Genomic DNA, 27,809 nt, shown 5'->3' on the forward strand with positions numbered 1-27,809 from the left:
TAATAATATTAAACAAAAGTCAATACATATAAGTAATAGAAAATTAAAATAATAAAGATTTTAAAAATAAAACAAGTGGGCTTATAGTTCTAATTCTATTATCCTGTAATAATAGTATAAGTTGGCATTTGTGTATATAAACAAATTTCAACAAAATGTACAAATAAAAGTTAGTTCACACTTTCTGCACTTTTAATCATACAAACACCAAGTAAATTTATCATCATTCACTATTTTCTGTACTCCTGTAAAACATTTGTCAAACACTGTCAAGCCATATTTAAAGACTATTGGTCTTGGATCAATAAGCATACAGGTACTAAAAACACATATAAGTTTTAAAAAATTATTAAACTATCCATCTTACACAACATATGAAATGTTTTTCATTACAGAGTTTCTGAAAATGTGGCTCAATGAAAAACATTAAGTAGTAACCATCATGAAAAGAAAGAGCAGTTTAGCTGCCACTGCTATTTAATTGCTTTAAAACATTCATCATAATCCTAAACATATAAAAAATTAAGAGAATAGCAAATCTGATGTATAACATCAAGTCACACACGAGACAATCTAAGATTATATCTCTCACTGTAGCTCCCACTGAGAAAAATATCACCTGTGCAGTGTCATATTAAGTCCGGTAGGGGCAGAATTACAATGTATGATGCAAATTAAAGGGACAGTTCACCAAAATAATGAATTCTGTCATCATGTACTCACCCTTTTGTCATTCCAAATTGGTATAGGACTTTCACATTTGGGCAAACTATCCCTTTAAAACATGTAGTATAAACCTGTTTTGGTTGAATTCCTGATGCTAAAGATCCACAGTTTACCCTCACAAGTGTACTGTTTTGTGGTCATTTGGCCCACTGTCAGACAGCGGTCATGGCAAAAGGACATATTATTAATCAGCGGAGAGCCAATGAAGTGCCCAAACATATGAAGTAGAGTGTGAGAGACACGGCTATCCCACATGCTCCACCACAATCCTTGGCATTTTCCTGTAAGAACAAATATACAACAAAACAGTCATTTGTACATATATATATATATATTCTGAGTCGTTCATGCACTGTATGATTGTGGTGGCTTACATGAGGATGGTATGCGTGACATGATTCCGGTCGTCTGCGAATCTTCTGAGATTTCATCCTGTTGCACTTAACTGTGGCGTTATGTTCAAAGGAGTTAAGAAGACCTCAGTTTCCCACAAAGCTTAACTAAAACCACATTTCAAAAACAAGAAACTCATCATCATGGAAGGATATATTTGACCTCTCTGGGCGCGAGTGTAATGGGGGCGTACTGTCGGGAGCAGTCGCAGTCGGCCTGGACCACCAGCATGACCAGGTTACTGTTAGGAACCTGCTGTAGGACAAACATCCTGAAACATGACAGAGGAAGAGAGAGAAACTGACAAATTGTTACTGGCACAAACCCACCAATCTGAGGACAATCTGACTGATGGACTTACTTCTGACAACGGCCACATTTGATGATGCTGTTGGTCTCTCTGATGGACGTGTCGTACATGAAGCCAGGATACTCTGTGTTACAAGGCTGCATTAGTTCCACTTTCTTCTGTCTGTGAGCTGGAGAAAACAAGTTTTCATTATAACCAATAGATAATGGATTCAATTAATGGCTATTTCGTTATATATGCGGAATATATTGATCTGCCTTAATATGTTTATCAAATTTAGAGGCCTTTCATATTAAAATGTCTAGGTCAGTAAAGCAGTTAGCAATACAGTGTATTAGCACAACTGTTTAATAATCTCTGATTAATAATGAGCACTATGTATCGAATGTCACTATTTGAAATGCTTACTTTCCCATTGCCGCAATAAATCAGGAATTTCTAAACTTTCAGACTAGACTAATATTGTGTCTAGAAAACCTATTTCCATGCTAAAGGCACTACAGATGACTAAGGCATTTCATTAGCTACAAATGACCATCTCAGGCTCTAGTTGGATCCTGGCTAAAGAAAGGCACAAACTAGATGAAGGACGTGTTCAAATACACATGTGGATACTTACTTGCATGAAACCCAGCTTTAGCTGAACAATGTCAATGACAAACAATCACAGCAAAATAATGAACAACAATGGAAATGGAGAATGAAGAAAGAAAATGAAGCGAGGCAGACACTACATGTGATGACACATTAAATGATACACAAATATTACGGAGATTAAGATTACATGCTTGGTTGTTTGAGGATTTCTTAAGTTTGAAAGTGTGTGTGAACTAAAAGCACATCATGACAAACTGCAAGGCCTCTTTTTATTATATTGTGCAGTTCAGTCCAGTCTCAACAGTTTTACTGTTACTGTTACTTTCATAACTTACCATCCACTACATAGTCATTATGCCAAAGTCCACAGATGTTGAACTCCAACAGAAACCTGTAAGTTTCAAAATAAGGATACATTTTTACTGGCAAATCATATTACATTTTAAATGAATAACATATTTTATGTTCCCCCTGGTTTCACAACCTCAAACAGCACTTACATCACAAAATGTGAGAAGAACCATTTTATTATTGCCAGCAGACCATAGAAAGGCTGTGAGATGAGCAGAGGTGGATTGTCAATGGTGTCAGCACAATATAGACTGCATTATGCATTAAAAAGATAGGTTTCTCTTTAATAGATGCTAAGGTGTACGTACGCTGAGCAGTGGTCGCGCTCCACTAGTGTGATGATGGGCGTTCTTACACATGGCCTGATAGTCATACAGCGTCACCCTGCAGAACAATATACAGTAGCATTACTTCATGTTCAAATTTTCAAAGTACCACCAAATTTTAAAGTAATAATTCACCAAATAATTAAATTTATTCTATTCTATTCTATTCTATTCTATTCTATTCTATTCTATTCATTTATTATATGAATAAAAAACAGTATCTGAGGAGTCCAGTTACCTTTTAAACAAGCCAGATTTTAGTAACTGGGCCATGACAGATCCATCTATTTCCCCAAAGAATTTACCAACCTGTGTGAAACAACACAGAGTCACGGTGAATAAATCAAACAGTGAAGGATTACTCTATACAGAGTTTAGCTATACAGTATGACACACTATGAAATCATGTCTGAATCCCATGATGAATAAACACACATAAACACACACACACCTGCGCACTCATAGACAGATGTGCAAACAGATGCCTGAATCTGCCCTGTCTGCCCCACGGCAATCTGGGATTAGACTCCATAAGCATTAATCTCCTGGCTACTGCTCACATAGCTACAGTACATGTGTTGCTATAAACAGCTGCGGTTATGGTATGAAACCATTGTGATCATAAAGAAATGGATATGTAACAAAATACACCAGGGATCTCCAACCCTGCTCCTGAAGAGCTACCATCCTGAAGACTTCAGTTCCAACCCTGCTCCAACACACCTGTCTGTCAATTAGCCCTAAACACCTTGATTAGCTGGTTCAGGTGTGTTTGATTAGGGTTGGAACTGAAATCTGCAGGACAGTAGCTCTCCAGGAGCAGGGTTGGAGACGCCTGAAATACACAGTATTTACATTTTCATACATGATGAAAATAATAATCACAACAATTGAAATAAAAAATTTTTATAGTCCACTGTGTATTGTCAATAGTGTAATAGTACACAGCTCACACAGAATTCACTTTTAAATCAAGCAGCTTTCTTTTGGTCAACGGCATGAATATTGTCAATTTAAAGGATATTTTTGTCACAGCAAAAAAAATAATTATTGTATGCAAGCACCATATTCATTTGCATAAAGTGCTTCATTCTCTATTACGATGATCCTATTTCCTGTATGCACTCTACTCTCCTATAAATAAAAGCCCAAGCGCTAAAATTAAAAAAGATTTGGTGACCTTTCCAAGCTTATCCAATTTTACCAAGTCCATTTTCATTCTCTCAATCACTGTCTTATTTGAGACTCCATCTATTTGCTTCAAGGACAAACTTGTGGTATATTATCTAGTCCTCACGGGAGAGTATCCGCTTATCTCGTCACCTGCCCTTCACATCAAACCTCCTGGGCAAGGAAACGTGCAGCTAAAACGGTCACCTAACACAGGTCACCCTTTTTCATTTTATGCTTCTCTTCTGTGACAAAATGCTGTTGAGGCATGTTGTCACAAATGGTCAATGTGTGTTCAACGAAGTGTATGAAGTACTCACATCTCCTTTTTCCTTTGAGACCATTATGAAGCCATTATTGTCAACAAGATAACAGTTCACATCCTGTGAAAAACAGTTGGATTAGAATTGATCTCCCTTGTTGAACTGGATCAAAATTCATTATAGTTAATCGGTTTGTGTAAATGAACAACGATTCACGGATTACATAAAGATAACAGAAAGAAGAGTCAATTAGCTTCACTCACAATGCTATCACAGCTGAGAGGACAAATACCGTCCACATCACTGCACTGCAAAGAGTAAGAAGACAACCGCAAAGGCTTTAGTAAATGGACAAGAACATTTTATCAAATGCATTATATTGAGTAAACACTACAGTGGTGAAATTACTAAATTAAATGTATAGAGATTACATTACGGCACTTTCTATGAATGGGGCCTAAAAAGAGTCTTTTGCAACTCTGTTTCTAATATTTGGTGCATGTTTAAATTTGTGGGGGTTGTGTGTAAATAAAAAAAAAGTAATGGGACACCAAAGTGTAGTACCACATAAATCAAATGTGCCTTAGAAATAAAATGCATTACTTACATCTGTGGTGTTTGGCTGACAGCAGGAAATAGAGGAAGAAGAAGAAGAAAAAATTAGAAAAATGGTTAAATGTTTTAGATAGTTGTTTGTGTGTGTGTTGCACTAGATTGCAAAAACAACAAGAAAAGAGCCCTTGTGTGCAACAGGTTTAAACCCCAGAAGGGACCATAAGTCATGTCGCAAATTGCATTGAATAAAGTGTTTGGTAAGTTGCAAGCATCTTGCTGAATTGCTTGGAGGCCTGCAGACGTGAGCATGTACATGTATACCCTTAGAAATCTCCAGTGACAAATACTATTTGCTCATTCGTCAGTGTGAGGTGGACAGGAACAGATACACACCATTAATCGAAGACCTTCAGGACCGCAACACTTAATATTACTAGATTGTTGCCATTTGCAGTCTGCCTCTACACTACACACACTCAAGAAATACGGCTCAGTGTGCTGTGTTAATATGAAGGAATTTTCCGAATAGATTTTTTACAGTTGTTTGCGTATTTTAAACACATAGCATTGTGAATTGTTTTTGGGTTGAAGATAATGTCCATCATTTAACAGAAAATGTAAAAATTTTCTTGCAGGACATTATCTGTTTTTTTTTTTTGTTTGTTTTTTTTTTTTACATACAGTGACAGATTCACACCTGTATTCACTTTTTCATATTAACATTTTAACATGTATAATTTAGTATTTGTTAATTATACATTATATATTTGTTAATTATATAATATAATATATATATATTTAATTAATTAATTATATGTATTGAAATATTTAACATATATACATACTAATAATACAAATATCTAATATGAATATTTTTAAGGTCGAACTCACTTGTTTGGCAATAGACATGAACACTCTCTCCAGCAGGACCAGGGATGCCTGCATTCCAATAGCTGCACATGGAAGAAAATAATAATAATAAAATCAGATCATTTTATAGAGGTTGCATTCTTATTTCTAGATTTCTGCTGAGGATTACAAATATATATATGTATATGGGGAAGTCGTGGCCTAATGGTTAGAGAGTCGGACTCCCAATCGAAGGGTTGTGAGTTCAAGTCTCGGGCCGGCAGGAATTGTGGGTGGGGGGAGTGCATGTACAGTTCTCTCTCCACCTTCAATACCATGACTTAGGTGCCCTTGAGCAAGGCATCGAAACCTCCAACTGCTCCCCGGGCGGCGCCGCAGCATAAAAAATGGCTGCCCACTGCTCCGGGGGTGTGTGTTCACAGTGTGTGTGTGTGTTCACTGCTCTGTGTGTGTGCACTTCGGATGGGGTTAAATGCAGAGCACGAATTCTGAGTATGGGTCACCATACTTGGCTGAATGTCACGTCACTTTCACTTTTATATATATTATATATATATAGTATATATATATATATATATATATATATATATATATATATATATATATATATATATATATATATATATATTATATAGATATAGAATAAAAAACTTAATAAATATTTACAATATTTGTAAAAACAAACAAAAAATATTATTGCCAGGATCTTTAAAATACTTTTCTCAACAATTTCCAGTCAATTCAATATTTTAGAGCAGATCATAACAAGACAAATTAATATTTTGTTAACAATTTACATAAATAATGTATTAATAATAATAATAATAATAATAATAATAATAATTTTTTTTATTATTATTATTTTTATTTTTTTTTTTTAGTTTAAGGTTTTTTTGAAAGTGACAAATCTTCATTTTAAAATTCCCTGATATTTCCAGGTTTTCCATGCAGCAAAACAACCCTGTATTAATGTTTTGCTTGACAACATCTGTTGACGCTGTATATCACACGATTAATCCTCATATGTTCAAAATCATAAGCTACAGCAAAGAGTCATGAAAAAAACTGAAGAAGCTACCATTTTCTAAGCTGTATAAGCTGATGTTTTATCTCCTCTGCCCCCTCCTCAGTCATCCATCTCTCTCTCTCTCTCTCTGGCCGAGCAGGCAGGCACAGACTGTTCTAATGTTAGTCCCACTTACTGATGTGAGCCGCACTCATACACACTCTGGACTTTTCAAGCTGTGAACAACTGCCAGCTCCTCTTGTTTCTTTCATTTTTTGTTGTTTCGCTCACTCTGTCTTGAGAGCTTGAGAGGAGTAATCATGAGGAACCATAGATGAGGACTACTGGAAGGTATGTTTCAGGTCTGATTTGCTTTTAGTGCAATCATATCTCACTGATTAGGTTAAATAATCAATGGTCGTTATTTGTGCTCATTCAATATTTAGGACTTCGTTAGACAGAATATTTGCTTTCTTTACAACAGTTTTTAGTTCATACCATTTAATTCTTAAATCTGTGCTTTTGATAAATTTCCTTTAGGCTTTTATTTCTATTCTAGATCTATAGAACAAACATGTATAACCAGATATAAAAATATCTCTTTTTTTTACAGATTTAATTCAATTTTACGTATTATGAAAAGTGCACATTCCAGCATGCAAAATTTGATCCTCTTTTCACTGATAAAGCGGATGTTGTTCTCAGCTCTGATTTATTATCTAATGGTGTGGACAGTTTAATCCTTGATAGTTTAATGCAACAAATGTGACAGGAAAAAAAGGAGAAAGATTATATATTGTGTATTTTATACACACACGTGCATGCATAGCAAATTATCTTTTTAACCTAATAATTTAAATTAAATTAAATGCTCAAAAACATATATGAGTATAGTGTGGAGTAGCTGGAAATATACTTTTCCTCACAGCACCTTTAGTTTTTTACTTGGCTTTTTTCTCTCACAACAAACAATTGGCCTCTGGGCAGCTTTTATACAAAGTACTCTCTTTCACTCTTTCTTTGCCTTCTGAAGACACAAATCCATTTCAGGTCTGCATTGTTTTTTTTTAGACCTCATGATGTAATATATGTTCAGCCTTCACAGGGCATTCATTTAATTTAATAATTCATTTTAATTACAGTCAACTTAATAGTAATGTCAAGCATAAATCTGCACCAGCAGAACATGGATCTTAGAGGAGTCGTCTTTCTTCATTCATTCTTCACTCATTCGTCTAATAGTGTTTGCTTGCTTTGTTACCATTATCTCAAGCAATTCCAGGTGAATTTAACCAATTTCCTGGTGGATTCATCATGATGGAGAAGGAAGCCATTTATTTGGCCTAGACCAGTGGATGCCCCGTTTGCTCAGAAACTGTTACAACAGGGTTTGGTGGACAATGCAGACCAGGTTGAACATTATAAGTAAGATCCTCAACTTATTACGGCATCCTCAACCTTCTCAACTCTCACAGTTTCCTAACTCTCTCCATTTTCTTGTAGTTTCCTCAGGTCTCTTAGTGACTCTTCTGAGCCTTTGTGGAGCATCTACAAGTTGTCCATCAGGCTGTTCCTGCAATGTCAACCACACAGACTGCAGTGACCTTAACCAACTGGCTTCCTTGGACTCCATCCTGGACCAGCTTCCTTTTGACACAAGCTACCTCAACCTCTCAAATAACAACTCCACCATTGTGGAACCTGGGAGTTTTTCCAATTTTAGTGGCCTGCTACATCTAGACCTCTCCAGAAACCTTCTCTCCAGCATCAACCCTGGGTGTTTTTCCAATCTCAGCAGACTGCTTCATCTAGACCTCTCCAGAAACCTTATCTCCAGCCTTTTCCCTTCAAGCTTCTCCCACTTGAATAACCTGGAAGTCCTGGATCTCTCTGAAAACCTCCTTGTGAGGCTCCCCGTTAACTTGTTCTCTGACCTCGGCAGCCTAACAGAACTGGCTCTAAGAGACAACAGGCTTAAGGAACTGAATCCAGATCAGTTCAAAGGCCTGACTGAGCTTAGGCGTCTAGATCTTTCCTTGAACAGTCTCAGCTCTGTGCCCACACACCTATTAGATGGGCTCCAGAACCTAGTGTGGCTCTCGCTTATGGGTAACAGGCTGAGAACTCTGCAGCAGACTTCACTTGAGCAAGCAACTGCTCTACAGCACCTTTTGCTTGAGGGAAACCCATGGAATTGCAACTGCAATTTAATTCCACTCAAGCATTGGCTGGAATGGATTATTTATACAGGTGAGAGAAGTTATTTATCACTGCTGGGAGTTAGTGATGTACAATATATCAACATTATATAGATTATATGCCGATTTAGAGAGATTTCAGAGATTTAAAGTCACAGTGTAAAAAAAGTAGTGACAGATCTTATCCTTGTTGTGATGTAAATCTGAGTGAAATTAATTATTTAAAAAATGTATGGTGGGATGTGGTTCTATGCATTGGTTATTGATTGAAAGGAGGTGGAGATGAATGCGAGTTTCATTTGATTGTAAAAAAGGACAGAGTTTAACAAACTAAATGATTGGATAAATGCGACAAACATCACAAGACAGAAGTATGTTAATGCTGAATCTTGCAAGCTCATTTAGTCTATTTTTACATTTAGATTACCTTTGTCATCATTTAAACTCTCACAAAAACACCAATAATTCATGACACTGTTAACTGCAATCTTTAGCAAAACCCAAAATGAATACCCATTTTTCATAGTATATATTATAATGCCGCGATCCACCCCCCCCCCCCCCCACACATGTGATAATTATAATGTTGTGATGTCTAAATTCACTTGTAGTTTTTTTAGCTGCTCCACCCATCCATGTTCATTGACTAAGATAAAATACATCATAAATTAATAATATATAATATGCAAATATATGTATATGTATATATATATATATATATCTATATATATATATATATATATATAGATATCAATATATATATATATATATGTGTGTGTGTGTGTGTGTGTGTGTGTTGTGTGTGTGTGTATGTTTTTGTATATATAAATGAATCATAAAATAATAAATTATGAATGAATATTATAGAAATTCATATTTATTTTATTTAATTTTTAAGACCAAATATTATCAAAATTATTTACTGACTATTTATCTGTTAACAGCCAAAACACAAAATTATAGGCTTATTGGTATTTGGAATATAGGCTTATATCTGCCTATTTGTCAGAATTTTCATATATTTAATAAAATCTATTAATCTATAAATTTAAATATACTCTATATACATATTTAACATATACCAATACATTTAACTTTTTACATTTTTAATTCATATTTTAAATTAATTCTCAATCTCCATAAAACATTTGTCTTTCTCTTTTATCATTCCATAGGTGGCAATGTAGATTCTGTCAACTGCTCCTTTCCTGCTAATTTGCATGGTAAGGATCTTCGCAGTATCCCTATGGAGATGTTTAGACACTGTTACCCCCTCTATCTCGAGACCAGGAGCCCGTCTGCTGCTGAGGGCCACCAGGTACCAGCCGGGTCGGCCGGAGACTGCATGCGCCAGCGCTACCGGTCTGTGAGCGTGCGTCGAGCGACTGCCACAGTGGTGGTAGCTGGGGTGGTGTGTGGCATGGTGTGTGTGATGATGGTGATAGCAGCCACCTACGGCTGCATCTACGCAATTCTGATGGCTCACGAACAGCAGCAGTTGACAGAGGGAAACAGCCAGCAGCAACAGCCGCTGATGGTGGCTAAGGAACCAGAGCAGGATGAAAAGGAGGATCTGATGTCAACTATCGGAAAGGGAGCAGTAGCCACAGAGTGTGTAGGGTGGATGGCGTTTCCTCCAGAAGTGTGTGTTTAAGGCACATGAGGAACCTACTGGAAGCTACAGTTTATCATTGATGAACATATATTTATAAATGTATGTTTGGGAGCAAGAGATGGAGAGCAAATGACCCAACATAGATCAGGAGCAATTACGGCTCATACAAACTGGTTCAAAAAGACTCAAAAAGCCAAATATAATAAACTGTTAGCTGTTAAGTAGGTTTAAGAATATACTGAATATGATTTCATGTAAACTTCTATATTTTCCTATGAATTCTCCTAAGAAACCAGCTCTGTGTTTCTTGTAGTTGCAATCAATCAGTTGTTAATTAGCATATTAAATAGTACACTTTTCTAAAATTGAAAAACAGAATAATATTTTAAATATATATGTATGTTCAATATTTAAGTAACGTATGTCTACATTAGGGATTATTATTTTCATGTTATTAAAATTCTATATTATTTGGTCAAAATAAAAGAAAAATAATACACTAACAACTAAAATCAATCATTTTAAATGCAACAAGACATTTATAATGCACAGAATGAAAAATGGATATTTATTTTCATATGTGCAAAAGATTATATTTAACAGTGTTATTAATTAGCTTATTCAAACACAAAAGACTAACTGTGAGCATTAGATGGTGACAAAGGTATTATAAATGTATAAATAGGGGAAATGAGCATGAACAATTAAATATTTAATATCAGCCCAAAAAATTCTAATATGGTCTCAGAATTTTGGACACCACTTCATTTTGTATAATTAGTAATGTGCTGAATGATCACAAAATGGTATGTTGAATGTAAGATCAGATTTCAGCAGACAATGGCAGACAGATATCTTACCTCCAGCAACAGCTGTTCTCTTCCCCTCAGTAACAGTCACAGATGTTATCGCCACAAAAGTGTTCTTGCCTGTTGGACAGAGGTCAGAGCATACTGAAGCTGATAAAACACATGGAAACTATAACACTGCAACAAATCCATTTAACAATGACTTTTTAAGCACCTTTGTTTATATCATCGTGCGGGACATAGAAGAAGAATTGACCAGGTTTGTTCTCAGCTGCCATGCGATACCAAATGGGAAAGTGGTCCACTGTGAAGAGGTTCTCTTTGTCCACAGGGGTCAAGAACTTCCTGTGAGGTCAAAGTATTAGGAAATTTGGGGAAAGACCAAAATCTCTCCGTTTTTTATTGTTTCAATAACATATTTCAAATGAGAAATTAAATCTGACAATGGTATCAAATCTTTTCTCTTTATCTCAAAACACTTTAAAAATGTATTTTAGGTGGTACAAATGATAATACATGATAATTAAAAAATATACAATTTCTATACATGCTGTTTGTTTTTTAAAATCGTTCACTCACTTTCCAACGCGTTTCTCACTTCCTGCATATCTGATCACACGCATGAGCCCAGAGCGGGTTCCCAGGAAAGCCGACTCCATGCCTTCATCTACGCTATACAGAGATAAAAGCAAAGAAAGAATGACTATAAACACTGACTCCTTGTTTTTCCCAAAAAGTTCTTCAAAATAAAAAAGAGACACACAAAAAAGCACAACATACAAAGATTAAATAAAGCCTCTTACCCTGGGGCGGTTAGCGTAAGTGCTGTCCAGTAGGCCTCCAGTGGTGCTGTTACCACTGCATCGAAAAGAACTTGCTGAAGAAGTATCTCATCACCTGATGCAAAAATAAAACCTTTACTTTAAGAATAGCATATGGTTACTGTTACTGAAGATGATAAAATGTGTTAAACAGAGTTGAAAGTACACTCTTATTGTTAGTTGAAAACATTCAGCAAATTAGCCACAGTATAATACACATTTTAAAATCAGAATGAGCAAAACGTCCTGTTTAAAGGTTTTTTCATCTGCATAGAAAATACTACAGAAAATGTCAAACAGACAGTTACACACTTACACTCCAAGTCCGGCTCTTTCCCAGTCAGGTATCGGACCACAGCCTGGAGCTGAGTGAGCTTACGGTGGTGAGGGTCAATATCTGTCTCACAATACGTCCTGAGTGGGTAAACCAAAGACCATAGTTAACCTTATCAAGACGTAGAACTAAGTTTGAAAGTTTTTAAAGGGGTCATATGATCTTGCTAAAAAGAATGTTATTTTGTGTATTTGGTGTAATGTAATATGTTTCTGCAGTTTAAGGTTCAAAAAACACATTATTTTGAACATACTGTACATTATTGTTTCTCCTCTATGCCCCGCCTTTCTAAAACTTGTCGTTTTTTACAAAGCTCAGCGAGAATCAGAGGTTATGCCTTCTTTCTTTGAGTGAAGATTTGGGCGGCGTTATGCAAATCTTCCCACATACTGGGCGTGGACGAGTTTTAACTTTTATAAAGAATATCTCTTTGGATTTGAGACTTTAGTCTTTGCAACTTCACAGATCTTCTTTATGCACCAAGAGCTTGTAACACTCCAAAGAGAAAGGAAAACTTGAAATCACCTCATATGACCCCTTTAAAGAACCTGTTGTCCTGACGGTGTTCAGAAGAAAGTGTCAGGCTTTTTCGATTTTCATATTCTCACCTCAAATCGACAGTACTTACCATTCATCTGCTATAGAGAGGTCTGGCTGCTGAAGGTCATGAAGACCTAAAGAAAGGAGAAAAAGATCAGTAGGTATGAGGTACCTCGTTCTATAATAACAATACATTCTTTTCACTGTATGTGTTGAGAGTTTCTTAATGAGTGTTCCTTCAGCTTCAGGCACTTTTATTTCCCAGGGGTTGAGGTTTATTAAACCATTTTTCTTTTTGGTATATGAAGGAAACTTTTTAAAATCTCTGTAAAAGCATTCATTTTGGCTACTTTTCAAATGCCTTTTATGAATAAATTTCATTGTTTTACCCTGGTCGCAGACCCAGACTTTTGGTCTTAAACAGAAAAAAAATCCATCATAAAAATATGAATGACTAAATTGACTATCAGTATTTATAATAATAGAACATTATATCAATTTTATATAAATTTTTAGATGCTGCTCTTCATATATGGGGTAAGTAAGATTTTTTGATGGTTTTAAAAGAGGTCTCTTACACTCACTAAGAATGCATTTGTTTGATCAAAAATGCAGTAAAATTGTGAAATATTATTAGATCTGTTTTCATCACTCCAGTCTTCAGTGTCACATGATCCTTCATAAATCATTCTAATATGCTGCTCCAAAAACATTATTGTTATTATTCTTAGTGTTGAAAATAATTGTGCTGCATATTTTTGTGAAAACCTTGATACATTGATGCTTTATTGAATAGAAATTTCAAAAGAACAGCATTTATTTAAAATAGAATTTTTGTGTAACATTATAAATGTTTTACTGTCTGAATAAGTCCTTAGTGAATAAAAGCATTAATTTCCTTTTTTTTTAAATCATCTTGTACTCAGACTTTTGAAGGGTACTGTATCATTTTCACCACCTGTATATCACATGAGCTATTAATCATACGGTAAACTCACCCTCCTCCACGGAAACATTCCCAAAGAACATGTACTGTCCATGACCTCTTGTGAGCACCATCCCAAAGCTGAAAGCACATCATATGATGGTCAACTGAAGGGTAAAATACTTCACAATAAAATGTGCTTTTTAATTAATTTCAACATGTAAGTATGAAGGGCATATTTTGAGAATGTGAGAAGCATATCAAACCTAAATGGAGTTTCATTGATGGTTGTGTAGAAATATTCATTTTTGAGAAACAATGGCCTTTTCTGGGGAATAAAATAAAATATGCAGTCACAAAGACAGATTTATTATAGGTTGTTGCCCAATATAACAATTACATAAAACTTAATTTGTTATCACTTTAGGTTACACGTGTTATTAAAAGAATGAATCTCATAAAACCTATCAAGAACATGTCCAGGTCACATTTTACTGAAGAAAAAAACATAATAATAAGTGTGATGTCTGCAATTAGGCAAAAATTCAACATTTTATTAATTCTGCATGTAATGAGAATATGAGGGGAATTGTGCTTAACTGGACACATTCTTGTCAGGGCTTGTTCAATTCACCCAAAAGGAGTAGTTCAAGTAATTTAACGTTATAACATAAAAGATGGCTGATGCAAACACACTCACCCCTTTATCCACAGCTGCTCTCACATCTAAACTCAGAGTGCCAGTTTCTCCCTTCACCATGGCTGTTCTCAACTGCACAGACAGGGCAGGACATCATTATGATTTTTCTGAGCCGTAAAACAGTGTGGATGCTTACAGGAATGTGGACAACTCACACTGTCCTCAGTGTCCTCCCACTCAGCTTCTGACAGATCCACACTGTTGTAGTTGGGCTTGGGCTTCAACTTCTTCCCATCACTGTACTGTTACAAAAATCGAGAAAAAACCAGCAAGAGGGATGACAAATCATATCAGTCCATTACTATTTCAAAATCTGTCTAGAGGAGCAGCTGCTTGAGTGATTGAGGACAATTCAGATGGGACTCACCAGTGGTCTTAAATCAGGATGTGCCAGGATTATCATTGTTGTGATGAGGAAGGCATACCCATGTGCTCCAAGCTAAAAGATGAACCATTAGCATTCATCATTTCATATTTTTGTTGACATTTTCACAGCATTTGTAGCTATGTTCATTAAAATGTCTTGAAATATTTTTGTATTGGAATATTTATTTTATTATAAATAATTGACTAAGAAAGAAGCTAAAGTGATGTGTAATAATGTTTGATTATATATCAAATTATATATTAATATATTTAAATTGTAAAATATTTATAGTTCATGGTAGCATTTGTTGTACTGCCTTTCGTTTAAGCTGGTTTAATTAAAAAAATATATATTGCAGTATTTTTTAAAAAATCATAATCAAGAATAATAAGAATTACAAAATTTGGAATGTAAATGTATTTAATTGTCATGAAAATAATGCAAACTAAAAAATACATTTATTATAAAATTCTAAAATATTTTATTGGCATATATATACACACACACACACACACACATATATATATATATATATATATATATATATATATATATATATATATATATATACATACATACACATTCACATTTTTAATTTGGCAAGAACTATGACATGGATATATTCCATATTTATATATTTATATTAATACAAAGTTTGTCTATGATATAAAGAAATTATGAAAAATGATGAAAGCTTCAAACTGACATTGGCAACCCTATTATTGTATTCTTTTTGTACCTTATATCGCGGGGCAAGTTTCATGACCTCCAGCAGGGGGACGTCAGTTCCCACCACTCCTAGCAGAATGCCATGAGAAAGTGTTTCTTTCTTCTTACTGAACACTGGCATGGCCACTGACGTCATGAGCAGAAGACTGTGAGCTTTGCTTTTGAACAGCTACGGGAGAGATTTGAGGAATTTTGCATTTTACACTTTGATGACCGAACATTCAGACCGCTAAAGCACACAGTTAAAATCAACATGAAATGAAAATGAACCCTATTTACTTTCCAAATGCACGTTCCCGGTCTCATCATGCCCACTTTTCATGATCAAAACAATTCCAGATGAATAAAATAAATTTGTCCTCAACATTTTTTCAGAATTCCCTCAAATTATGGCAGCAAAATGGGTTGAAAGCTACATTTCATATTGATTTTATTAGTGAAAGCTCCAGGTCATCACATCATGTCCAGCACAAATGAGATAAATGATGATAAACAGCAGGGGGAGCCCTAAACCAAGAAGTCCTAGTATGCTGACCAGGATAACAACTACATTATACTCTGAGAATAGGCTAAATATCTAAAGTCTTCTATTTGTACACGCTACAGTACAGTGGTGTGTGTTTTACTGTTTCTAAGCGTTACCTCCTTAGTATTAGGAAGCTGTGTGATAGAGAAAAATACGGCGATGAATGGAAAAATATCACATTAGTACAGAAACAGTAATATATGAGTAAACAGCACAACAAAATCACATCAAAATACATTGAAATGAGACATGCACAGTTGAAAAGGAGTGGTGGAAATTTATGAATTTATGGAATCTGCATTTCAATTCTTCTGAAAAGTCATATACTCACCACACTGTCCATATACGCCTCGGTCCAGATTATGTCATGGTCATGGTTGATGACCATCGGTCGACTCAGAACATGAAGATACTCCATGACATTCTCCTGTACGTCAGCCAGTGTAGAGATGTGAGTATAATAACCTGTAAATATCAAATACGAGTATAAGATTTCTGCATATTTACCTGTTATTGTTATAAACTGAAGCGCTCAATAAACTGGAGCTTTCAAGCTTCCAAAAAGACACAACAGCACAATAAAAGTATCATATAAGTGGTCCATATGACTTTATTTACTATATTCCATGTCATGAGACGCAGAGCACAATTTAAGCCATTACTCACTGAAAGTCTTCACCTTAGAAAATGAATGAGTAATTAATTAGTTTGGTTAGGAAGCAGATGGGGGAGTGTATGTTTTTGTGTTTTTATTGTTTTATTGGTTAACCTTATTGTTGTTGGAGGTAATTTTTTCGTTTTCTGAGAAGGTCATATCTCTGCCAATAAGGTAAGTGAAAACCCGAACCTGAAACCATTACATTTTTGTTACTGTACTTCGATCATTGCTCCTGAGGATGGAAATATATCCATACATTCACATTCAATCAAGTCTCATTGTCTTAAAATCTGTTTATGAAGGAAAAAAGGGCAATGAACAGGATATTTTTCCAGAAGGTTCTCCAACAATTTATCAGAGCAGTATGCAGATTTTATAGTATGTCATATGTTACACCCTCCGTTCCCTGTAGAGCGAGCAGATTGTGTGTTACCTTCTTGTCAGGCCAGTTGAACTCCTCAAACACTGATTGGAAATCTTCCATGGCTCCGTCTGTGATCAGCATAATTGCTTGGTTACATAGGCTGCCCTGACCATTTGCTCTGGCCTAGGAGACAGGAAGAGAAACATGGAGGACGTGCAGAGGCTTGGCACCGTATTTATAGTTTTGTACATTTGTGTGAATGATACTGACGTCAGCGAGGATACGGAACGACTCCTTCATGGCTTTTTTTACTTTAGCCTCTCCCTTCACATGGAGTTCTTCAATAAGCAGCTTGAAATGCTGAAAGGAGAGATGGGACGGCGAAAACAATAGAAATATTTAAATGACGTTTTTACTTCTTCACGTAGCAAAGGAAAATCACAAAAAATGTCTCTTTAATATGTCATTAGTTGAAATGAAGCTGAAAAATAAATATTGGATAAAAAATTTTAATCCACTTCAAAATAACACTGGCATCAATGGTATAAAACAGGAGAAGAAAAAGGAGATTTTCCTAAAAATAATAAAAAAAAAAAATTTGAAAAGATTTAATTATTATATTTTATTCACTGATTTAATTAAATGTATCAAATTTTACCGCTTGAAATCCCTAATCAATACATAATCTTTACAAACTTACATGTCTTTTATTATCTGAGCAGTGACAATACATAGGTTCAGACTTAAAGACATCATTCTCAAGTAACGCTTTTTTTAAGTGCAATTACACGCTGAACAAAAATGGGACAAAATTCTGGATCAAGTTGTTGAATATGTGAGGGGGGGGGGGAGATGTGTCATGGTGCTTGTTTTTTTATTATTTTTTATTGGATGTGTGTGTGTAAGGTGAGTGGGTGGTGTGTTGATTGGATTTGTATTATCATTACAAGCTCTGCTGACCCATCACCCGTATTAAGTACCAGTCTGTGAGTGCGCAGACCTGTCCAAGTGTCCTATATGTTTTATGTCATCCTTATTTTGTTGTAGACATTTAGAGATGTACAATAGTAGTTGTATAATTTGTATTATGTTAAAGTTGTATTATAAAGCAAACAATGTGGGCAGAAAGGTGGTATTTAAATGATTATGTAAAAAAATCTTAATTTTTCTCAGCAAACATTGATATATGTGAATAATTGTGATTGATTTTATTAATTAATCAGCTTATCATGTAATTAATTCAATTCAAAATACAATTTGAATCCATTCACGATATTATAAATAATGTAAATATGTGGCCTACTCCTATTACATGTATAAAACTGTCTGAAATTTTATTTAACTAACAAAACAGTATTATGAGAGTGACATGAAAGATGGAACGTGCTGCCTTCACTCTCTGATGGCTCTATAATTCTGTATCTGACTGTAATTCCAGAGATTAGAGTACGTCCCTACTTGCTCTCTGATATAAAACAAGCAAAAAAGCTGCACATTAGATCAAATCACCCAGCCGCTAGTCTATCACATGACTAAAAGCAACAGCAGAATGTGGATGGGCCTAATGCCCTTGCCTAGTTTCACAGCTACAGTCTAGCAGACATTTACTTAGGAGAAGTGTGTGATTTTTTTAGATGACCTTTATTGTATTTTAAAATTTGTTATGATGTTTTCATTTTATTTATTATATATATAATAAATTAAATATAAGAAAAAATAAATATATATAATATATATACTCTCTATATAAATGTGTGTGTTATTTATTTTTTCTTATATTTAATTAATTAATTTAATTCTTTCATTTATATTTTCTCTATAAGTAACTATAACCAACTATAAGTTAATCTTTCAAATGTTGATTTTCCAAAAAAGTCAATTTTTTTTTAACTCTGGTTCCATCAAAACCAGTCGGCATTACAACATTGGCTCAAGAAGTGTATGATTTTAAGATAATTTTAAATGAAAGTTTTATATGTTCTAAATTTGTTATAATGTTTTAATATTTTACAATGTTTTATTTACACACACACACATATATATATATATATATATAATATATATATATAGATATATATATATATATATATATATATATATATATATATATATATATATTATTATTATTATTATTATTATTATTATTATTACTTTAATGTATATTTTCTCTGTATAACCAACTATAACATTCACATGTTGATTTCCAAAAAAAAGTCGTGGCTCTGTGGTTCAATCAAAACCAGTCCGACTTTGTAACATTGGCTCAAGAAGTGTGTGATTATTTATTTATTTATTGATTGATGATTTTTTAATTCTATTTTTAAATTTGTTATAATATTAAATTTTTATTTTGTTATATTTTCATACTTTTTATTTATTTTCTTTATAATTTCTTATTGTTTTAATGGGGTGAGTTTGGGACTACCTGTTTTACCATCCATAGGCAGATGGAAAAAGTGTTCAGAAAATTAGTTTGAAATCAGTCATAATTTTTACAAATATATTTGGTAAAAAACCCACTAAACCTATATAATCAATTAAATAAATAAATAAATACAATTAAATAAATCAAGTCACAGGGAATAAAAACAGTAAACAATTAAAAATAAATTTGCAGACCTAAATAATAATGGAATAATTTAGAGACATGTAAAAAAGCAGCAAACAAAAAAAAAAAAAAGATAAATAAATAAAGTCTTCATGTAAATTTTAAAAATGAAAAAAGAAACATGAAAAGAAAACCCACGCACTCATATACATGCACGTACGAGGCATATGCGAGTGCATATGAGGGAATGGTAGAGAGCCGGTATCCTGCAGTGCTGATTGGAGTCATTGGCTTAGTTTCTCAGGCTCAAGTGAAGTGGATAATCGACTTACCTCGCGGTTGTCCAAGTCTGCCTGTACCAACGTCCCCTTAAAACAGGGCTCCACGTAGCGGACATAATCAGTGTACTAAGGAAAGGACATGCAAAAACATATTTTACCATGCTGAACAAAGAATAAAGTGATGCTAAATGGAAAACAAAGTGTGCTCTTACTGCAATAACATTGACAAAGTCATTTTCCCCGAGCGTGTCCAGGATAGTGTTGATGGTGTGTTTGGCAATGGTCATTTTCAGACCCTTCATACTGCCGCTGACATCAACTACAATGACAATGTCCTTAGGAGAGGTGGCAGCTTGGATATACCTGTAACAGAGAGAGAGGATTTTCTTAGAAGATGGCCCAGGACACTTCTAGATCAGGGTATGGAGGGCAATGCTAAATGCTTATTAATTATAAAAGTAACCAATTTAGGTCTAGGACTGGGCATTATATCAAACATTCACAATATATTTGTGATAATTTTCCTGTCAACAATGTGGAATGCAGTGATTTTAAAGTGTTTTTCTATTTCACTGTTACAATTAATATTGCATGAGAGGTAAGTTTGAATCAGTTCAGTGAATCAGTTCACTGATTCAAAACTCTAAATCATTGGTGAGAGAATGTAAATAATCTCTTAACAAAGTTAATAGATTCTTAAATGGCATGTCACACACTCATTATTTCAGTAAAAATATATGTTGGTAAATATTGCTGTTTAATAATATTTTTGGATAAAATATATAATCATTAATAAAGAATTATAAAAACAAAAATAATTAATAAATAATTGTTTAAATTACATATTCAATATCATTTTAATCTTGTGTTCATTTAGTGAAAAAAAACTATTTCTTATTAGTCTTATTATTTTTAACTAGATTTAAATTTTTTTAGTCAACATCCGACATCTTAATTTAAGTTAAATTAAAAACATCTTATGTTTAACTAAAAAAATATATTTTGTACATTTTTAAAGCAGTACATTTTTTACATATGAAAACTTTTTTTTTTTGGCTTGACATTAAACTTTAAACATCTCTCTGGTAAAATGGCTTAGTTGAAATCCTTTTTCTAATTTTTGTTTAAAAATCACAATTTTAAGCCATTTCAGTGTGAACACATAAATATCCAATTGTATGGTATATTAAAATATGGCAAAAAGGCAATACGGTATCATTTTCTCAGACCTATTTAGGGCTAGTTGGTCTACAAAGTAAAAAACGTAACACCAGTGATGTAAATCTAATCCTGTCTTGTTTCAAAATGACAGTGTTTTTATTCCGATTCACTGCAATCACTTGCTTCTGCTTATGCAGTAGCATGTGGTTGCTGTGTATGTGCTACTAACCTGGCCGTTGAGCTGCTAACCACTTAAGAATGAGATTAAAGTCTTTCGGTGGGATCAGGGCCTAACTGGCTGTGCTACCATAGACACAAGCAGACATTTGGGTGGCATCCACACAGATAATCCTGCATTGCACACTGGGTCAGGAAAAGACCTTGCTGAATCCAAGTCAACTGGCATAAATTTTATTTCATATGAATGAATCAACCTCACTACATTGCCAAGCACTGGATAACAACTATTTAGGTTTTAGGGCAGATACTTTATTTTGTCTCACCAGTTTCTGTTTCTGCAGTCAAAAGAAACTACGCCATTAGCATCAGGGGTCCATTTAATTCCTGAAAGTACAAAGTCAAGCAAAAATAAATACCTACATTTACATCAAGAATGCAGATTTAAGACTGTACAGTCCAGTTTTAGTCTTTCAAGTTGTAGGACTGAGCAATACTAAACAATGTTTGTGAAACAGAATTGAACAAACCTGGATAGAGTCTGAAGAAGCCAGATGAGCTGCCAAAATATTGCCAAGTGAGCGTGGGATCCTTCTGGAAGTTATTGATGAAGATATCATTCAATGCTTCTGACATGTACACTCCATTAAGAATGTTTGGATCTGCAAATAAAGATGCCTGATATTATTTTTGACATTTTAAATGTTGCATTTGCACAAAATGGGGATTAAAAGTATATTTTTGAAAGTGCATGGTGTGCATTTTTTTTTTAATTTTTAAGATTTTAATTTAATTCACCCCTTGAAAATGCAACCCTCATTTATTAAGCACTCAAATCAGAAGTAATCGTCATCAAATGAAGATTTATAATATATACTGACTAATGAAGACTGGAATTTGAGTTGTTGAGTCTGCAGTTTATCTGATTTAATCAAGTGTATTTTTGCCTTGATTAAACATCCTGTTTAAATTGGAATCCAAGCCCATGGAGATCTGCTGATTATTGCTATCATACCTTTGTTGTAGACATTAGTTGGAACTTGGATGTCACTCATTAAAGTGTTCACCGAAAGCTTGTTGAAATGTTCATTCTCCTCCAATGGAAATTCGCCTCCAAGTTCAATGAAATTTCCCTCTTCGTCCATAGTATTCACCAATAATGCATTAAAGTAGTCAAACTGACAGAAAAATATAGTATAAAAAAGACCATGCATTACATAATTTAATGTATTATACAAATATATGCAATGTAATATTATTTTAATTAACTATTTGTTTAAATTTAATTTAAAACATGACATTTAATGCATAATTTTTACAAACAGGTTTAAATACCAAATTCCAATTTTGTCACCTGTAAAGATGCATTATACTCATGATACAGGTCAGCGTCTTCAGCTGTGTCAGCGAGCCTCTGAGGACAAAGAGAACAGCATTATTTTGATTCATTTCAAGTTAAAAACAAAGCTCCTCATAAAATAACACCAGTAACTCTAAACCACAGTCTAAAAAAAAAGTACTGATCTAGACAATATAAAAAAGAGCACTTTACACTGACCTTCACAGACTTCATCTTGCTGCCAAGCATTCTTTCGATTTCCTCTGCAAAGTCCAGCACTAATCGTGCTCCATCCACATCCTCTATTCTGATGATAGGCTCAACATCTTTGAGTTTCTGGACAAACAGAGAGAACTGTTTTAGCATTTTGCTTTTCTGGAACAATTTTTTACATTTACATTTTCATTTATATTTACCTTTTGTAATAGCGCAGCTCCTGAATATTTTGATGCAATTGCATTGATTTGCTCTGAAAGGGTGATGGCCCATTTTTGAACCCTAGAATAACCAAAAAATAAAAAATAAAAAATTAAATATAAAAAATAAATAAATGTATTGTTCATCAAGAGTTGTTTAATTTTGTTTAAGAGTTAAAGATTTTATCTTAATGTTTGAAATTACCCTGATAAACTTAATAGTAAATTATAAATAATAAATTATTTAAAAAGGTTTACATTTACTTTGAATAAACCCCCATCCCTTTCCCCTAAATATAGATAGTTGTCTTAGTTTGCAGGTGGCCCATAATCACTTCATAGGATTCCAAGTAATCTATTGATCTCTGACCATTGACAAAGGAAAGCCAATCCAAACACAGACAATCATAAAAAGTATATATGTCACTGTAAATGATATAAAGACCACAAATATACTGTATATAATGAAATATCCCTGTCATCCATGATGTACAATGCACAAAATAACAAATGAAGCATTGTGGTTAGTCAAATAAATAGCACTGTCAGCACTTTGTCTTAATAAGAGGTGAGCTCTTGGTCAGTCGGTTTTAACACTGAACTGAGTCTGTCATTAGTCTTATGTTGCAGCATCTGTGTTGACCTGAAGGAGTCTGGGATCATCAGGGAGTCTGAGGAATTATGTTAAAAGTTTGGCAGTGTTGAGGATGATGATACTATTACAGCAAGGGAAATCCTTGGGAAGTCAAGAACAAGTCATCAGACAAGGAAACAGAAAGGTATTTTCCCCTGTGCAAGTAAAATTTCAGAATAGCCTAAATATATAATGTAGTACAGTGCTGTATATTATACATACACTACCGTTCAAAGATTTGGGATCAGTATGATTTTTAAAAAAAGAAATTTAGCAAGGAAACATTAAATTGATCAGAAATTACAGTAAAAACATTTATAATGTTTTAAAAGATTTCTATTTTAAATGCTGTTTTTTTATTTTCTATTTACCAAAGAACCATGAAAAATATATCAAATTTTCCTTCAAATAAATTAATAAGAAATGTTTCTTGAGCAGAAAATCAGCATTTTTGAAGTATCATGTGATACTGAAGACTGCTGAAAATATATTGAAATAGAAAACATTGTAATAATATTTCACAATATTACTGTTTTTATTGTGTTTCTAATCAAATGCAGCTTTGGTGATTTTTTCAAATGGACTGATGCTGCAAGAGAACAATATGTCCTTGAATTGTTGTAGTTATATAAATCTAAAAATCTAAAAATAAATATAGGGATTAAGGCCAAGATAAAACTGTTTTTAGCAATAAATCCCTAAAACACAGATGCGCTCGCATAGCTATGAAATATGCTTGGTCTTACATGCTGAGCACAGTCTAGTACCCATAATAAAAGTCAAGATATAATGCATGAGAATAATGTTAGTTGCACTCTTGGCAAGGCTCAAAGTCTGTGATATTCCTGTGTGCACAGGACCTGGCCTGTATGACCATCTGTGAACTAGCTAGTGTCTCTGGCTGGTATCCAGAAGGCATTATTAATGGTATAAGTGTATCTGCTCGAACAGCACTACTTCAAGATAGAACATTAACCTACTAGTTGACAATGTCTGGAAAAATAACCAAAGAAGTTTGAAGCACAACTCTGACATGGTTTTAGTTGGTTTGTTTTTGTAGGGCCAGTCAGAATTGTGACAACATTAAAGGAATGGCCAAAAATTAAAATTCTGACAGCAACAAATGTGTGCCTATCATCTTCTGTGGAACATATAAGAAGATATTTTGAGAAATGTCTTTGGAGTTTTTTGTCCATTCAATGGAAACTAACCCATTGCAATGGTTTGGTTACCAACATTCTTCAAAATATCTTCTTGTGTGTTCCACAGAAGACAGAAAGTCCATTTTGAAACAACACCCAACATTTTTGGGTGAACTATCCCTTTAAAAAAGCATTAGATTTTTTAAAATATGCAAAAATCATCATCATTCAGTTATTTTGTACATATTTATGGTTACATAATAATTATATAAATAATAATTTATTATTTTTCTGTATTAGTCATTTATGAGAGCATTATCACCAAATTATCTTTCCATTTCCACCTTAAAATATTTCCACTGCTGCCGAGAAGTGTCTGCCATCTGCTATTGCACTGAATGACTTCCAAGCCTCGTGAGAACTGAATTTTACACCTCAACAAACTCAGGGATTCAGGGAATTACTAAAAATGTTCACACAACTCTCAGAGCAATTTCTCATCCTGTCTTATTTGAAATTCTAATGTGCACGGAACTGAAGACGCCACAGAGCAAAGTAGACCTTAAGATAGTCTGTCTGGACTTACAAGCATCTAGCTAACCACTGGATGAATAAAACAGAACAGTAACAAATAGGGAAAAAACATCAACAGTTACTCTCTCCCGAAAGCACATCAAGCAAAGGCAGCTTTTGAATTGATGTCTATGGTGTTGAACAAAATATCAAACCAGTGATACCTGAAAATGAAGGTGCTAAACAACTTAAATGAAGGTGACTCTTACGTTTCAGGTGGAATCTTCATTTGAGCATGTGTAAAGATACACAGCCAGCCTGTGTAGACCATGAAGAATTTGACCCAAGACGACCCTCTTATGTGACACATGATGTTGACTTCTGTTCTCAAGGGCCACATCTGTATGGTGAAGTCATGAGAAGGAGGTCCTGAGAATCCACTACTCCAGTAGGACGAATAAAACCCAACGTCCATTCCACTCACTTCCGTACATTTTGGCCTAAATGGTTTCAAACGTCTCTTATGACCCTTCTGAGCTCCTCATCAACTGAACTTGCACATCCAAAAGTTCTTGGAGGGCTTGGTGATCCACGTCAGTGAACTCCTAACCATGCTCAGATCTTCCAGAAACTTCTCAAACTCTCACTGAGCTGCATGGAGTAATCAACGCTTCTCATATTCAGCATGATACCGATAATCCAAGTAATCCACTTAATGTTGTCATTAGGTCCTTCTTTCTTTGTGCTAAACTCTGGTAAATATAATATCAGTATTTTAATATGCTCGCCATCACATCATCTGCAAAACCTCACACCTGAAAGATGTTCTCCAAAGTTCAGTGGTTCTTCACACGAAATAATACAAGTTATAATATATAAATCAAGCAAATCAGTTGTCTCTAAATCTGTAAAGCAAGCACTCTGCCGCAGTTGAGATTCTCTTCCAGAGCATCCAATCCTCCATCACCCAATTTACAGTGTAATCCACTTGGATTACAATCTCTCCACACAGTGGGTTCATAAGCATGGGGAGGGGAGATGGAAAGAGGAGAAAAGGGTGGGCACACTGGAGAGACGCAGCGGATTGGCCGAGTAAGAGTTTTGTTGTCACTAAGAGGATTAATAGTGATTTCGGGAGGTTGGCCCATGTCCATCCAATCAGTGTAAGTGAACAGCTGTGGTTTGTAGAAGGACAAGGCCATCTAGTGGGGACACGGCAGGCACCCTCATGACTATCCATCCATCCTGTGTGATTTTCTTTCTGCATCTTTTGAAGAATTTTTCATGATCATTTTATGTTTTTAAAACTAAAAAGCTCCAGATCCTGTTCATTGTATCTGAAAGAAAATAAAAGTTCCTCAGATGTCCACCAAGTGAACTGTATACCGTTAAATACTATCTGTCATGTGACTTCTGCTCAGGAACTAAGTTGTCCATATGCTGTGTGACCTTTTGCGTTCTCATTTCTAAAAAAAAAAAAAAAAAACAAAAAAGTCTTTAAAGCAGAAAAAACTCTGTAAATCAGAATTTATAGGTAATATTTCCTTGAATTGTATGACATCAAGTGAGAACCACTGTATATAAATGTCTACCGTCAATTCATTTTAACTCTGAGAACACTGTCTCTGTGTGGAGTTCTTCCTGTGTTGACAAAGGAGGGATGTCTGAATGGCAACATAAGATGAGCAACCAGTATTTTATTTATAATTTTTCCTTTTGCATCCCATGGAAGAAAGAAAGTAATACAGGTAATAAGTCATGCATTTTTGGGTGATCTTTCCATTTAACACGATTTATTGTCGTCATCAGGGATCTAAAAGGGGAAAAAATATGCCTTGATTTCCTGTTGATCAAGAAAAGCTCTGATGTGCATCTGGGAATAAAAGAGACAAAAAAGCACAGTGTTACACATGATTCAGACACATCACATTGATCATCACCATCAACTTGAGAAAAAAGGCCAGATACACTTATAAGCACTTAAAAGTTTAGTTCTCAGCCAATGGTATCCAAAGCTCTCCAGGAATATGCTCAAGTTCATTGTAGAGAAAAAAAAAAACACTTTTTTTTAATGAATTCTGTATTTAGTCAAATATAACGCCTATTGTTTTTGTGTCTGAAATTAGGATCTTGCCAGCTGTCAGATTCCTTCAGATTGTACTGCTATTTGGTATTGTTGTCATTTATCTCTAAGCAGTTTATTTAGCGTACTAATTCCATTCATAAAATGGTCTCTCTGTCGTAATCTCTCAGTCCACACCTCGATTTACAGCAGCAAACCAACAATACATCAATATTTTCAACAGAGGCTGGGAAAAGAGCTCTGCATTGGCATTTGTTTTGACCAATGAGAGTGCAATACTGTAGAAACGGGCCGGCCAATCAAATCGCGGGATTTGGGTCTCGTCTCGTCTCGGCATGTTCTCATCAGTGTTGCCAAGTCCG

General features: G+C 34.5%; 2 protein-coding genes across 2 annotated transcripts; one reads left to right on the forward strand and one right to left on the reverse strand.

Moving 5' to 3' along the window:
* Window positions 1-170: 170 nt before the first annotated feature.
* LOC109112419 (voltage-dependent calcium channel subunit alpha-2/delta-4-like) lies at window positions 171-26,387 on the reverse strand. The gene is made up of 39 exons (XM_042715383.1): window positions 25,634-26,387; window positions 23,076-23,157; window positions 22,879-22,995; window positions 22,675-22,734; window positions 22,336-22,498; window positions 21,851-21,982; window positions 21,647-21,707; window positions 20,195-20,345; window positions 20,034-20,108; window positions 17,424-17,513; window positions 17,223-17,336; window positions 16,902-16,978; window positions 16,463-16,598; window positions 16,248-16,265; window positions 15,616-15,774; window positions 14,877-14,948; window positions 14,665-14,751; window positions 14,510-14,581; window positions 14,076-14,137; window positions 13,883-13,950; window positions 12,973-13,018; window positions 12,327-12,424; window positions 11,993-12,086; window positions 11,769-11,861; window positions 11,404-11,534; window positions 11,241-11,309; window positions 5,583-5,644; window positions 4,744-4,758; window positions 4,400-4,444; window positions 4,194-4,256; window positions 2,942-3,012; window positions 2,686-2,761; window positions 2,527-2,579; window positions 2,362-2,417; window positions 2,049-2,069; window positions 1,481-1,598; window positions 1,275-1,390; window positions 1,101-1,183; window positions 171-1,007 (listed from the first exon to the last, which is right to left on the reverse strand). Exons 1-39 carry the CDS (start codon window positions 25,837-25,839, stop codon window positions 915-917), a joined length of 3,405 nt encoding a protein of 1,134 aa, XP_042571317.1. The 5' UTR covers window positions 25,840-26,387; the 3' UTR covers window positions 171-914.
* On the forward strand, window positions 6,754-11,329 carry LOC109085694 (leucine-rich repeat and transmembrane domain-containing protein 2-like). The gene is made up of 4 exons (XM_042715382.1): window positions 6,754-6,918; window positions 7,841-7,992; window positions 8,071-8,817; window positions 9,941-11,329. Exons 2-4 carry the CDS (start codon window positions 7,923-7,925, stop codon window positions 10,417-10,419), a joined length of 1,296 nt encoding a protein of 431 aa, XP_042571316.1. The 5' UTR covers window positions 6,754-6,918; window positions 7,841-7,922; the 3' UTR covers window positions 10,420-11,329.
* Window positions 26,388-27,809: the final 1,422 nt, after the last annotated feature.

Source organism: Cyprinus carpio, chromosome A25 (genome assembly GCF_018340385.1).
Source record: "Cyprinus carpio isolate SPL01 chromosome A25, ASM1834038v1, whole genome shotgun sequence".
Taxonomy (NCBI): Eukaryota; Metazoa; Chordata; class Actinopteri; order Cypriniformes; family Cyprinidae; genus Cyprinus; species Cyprinus carpio.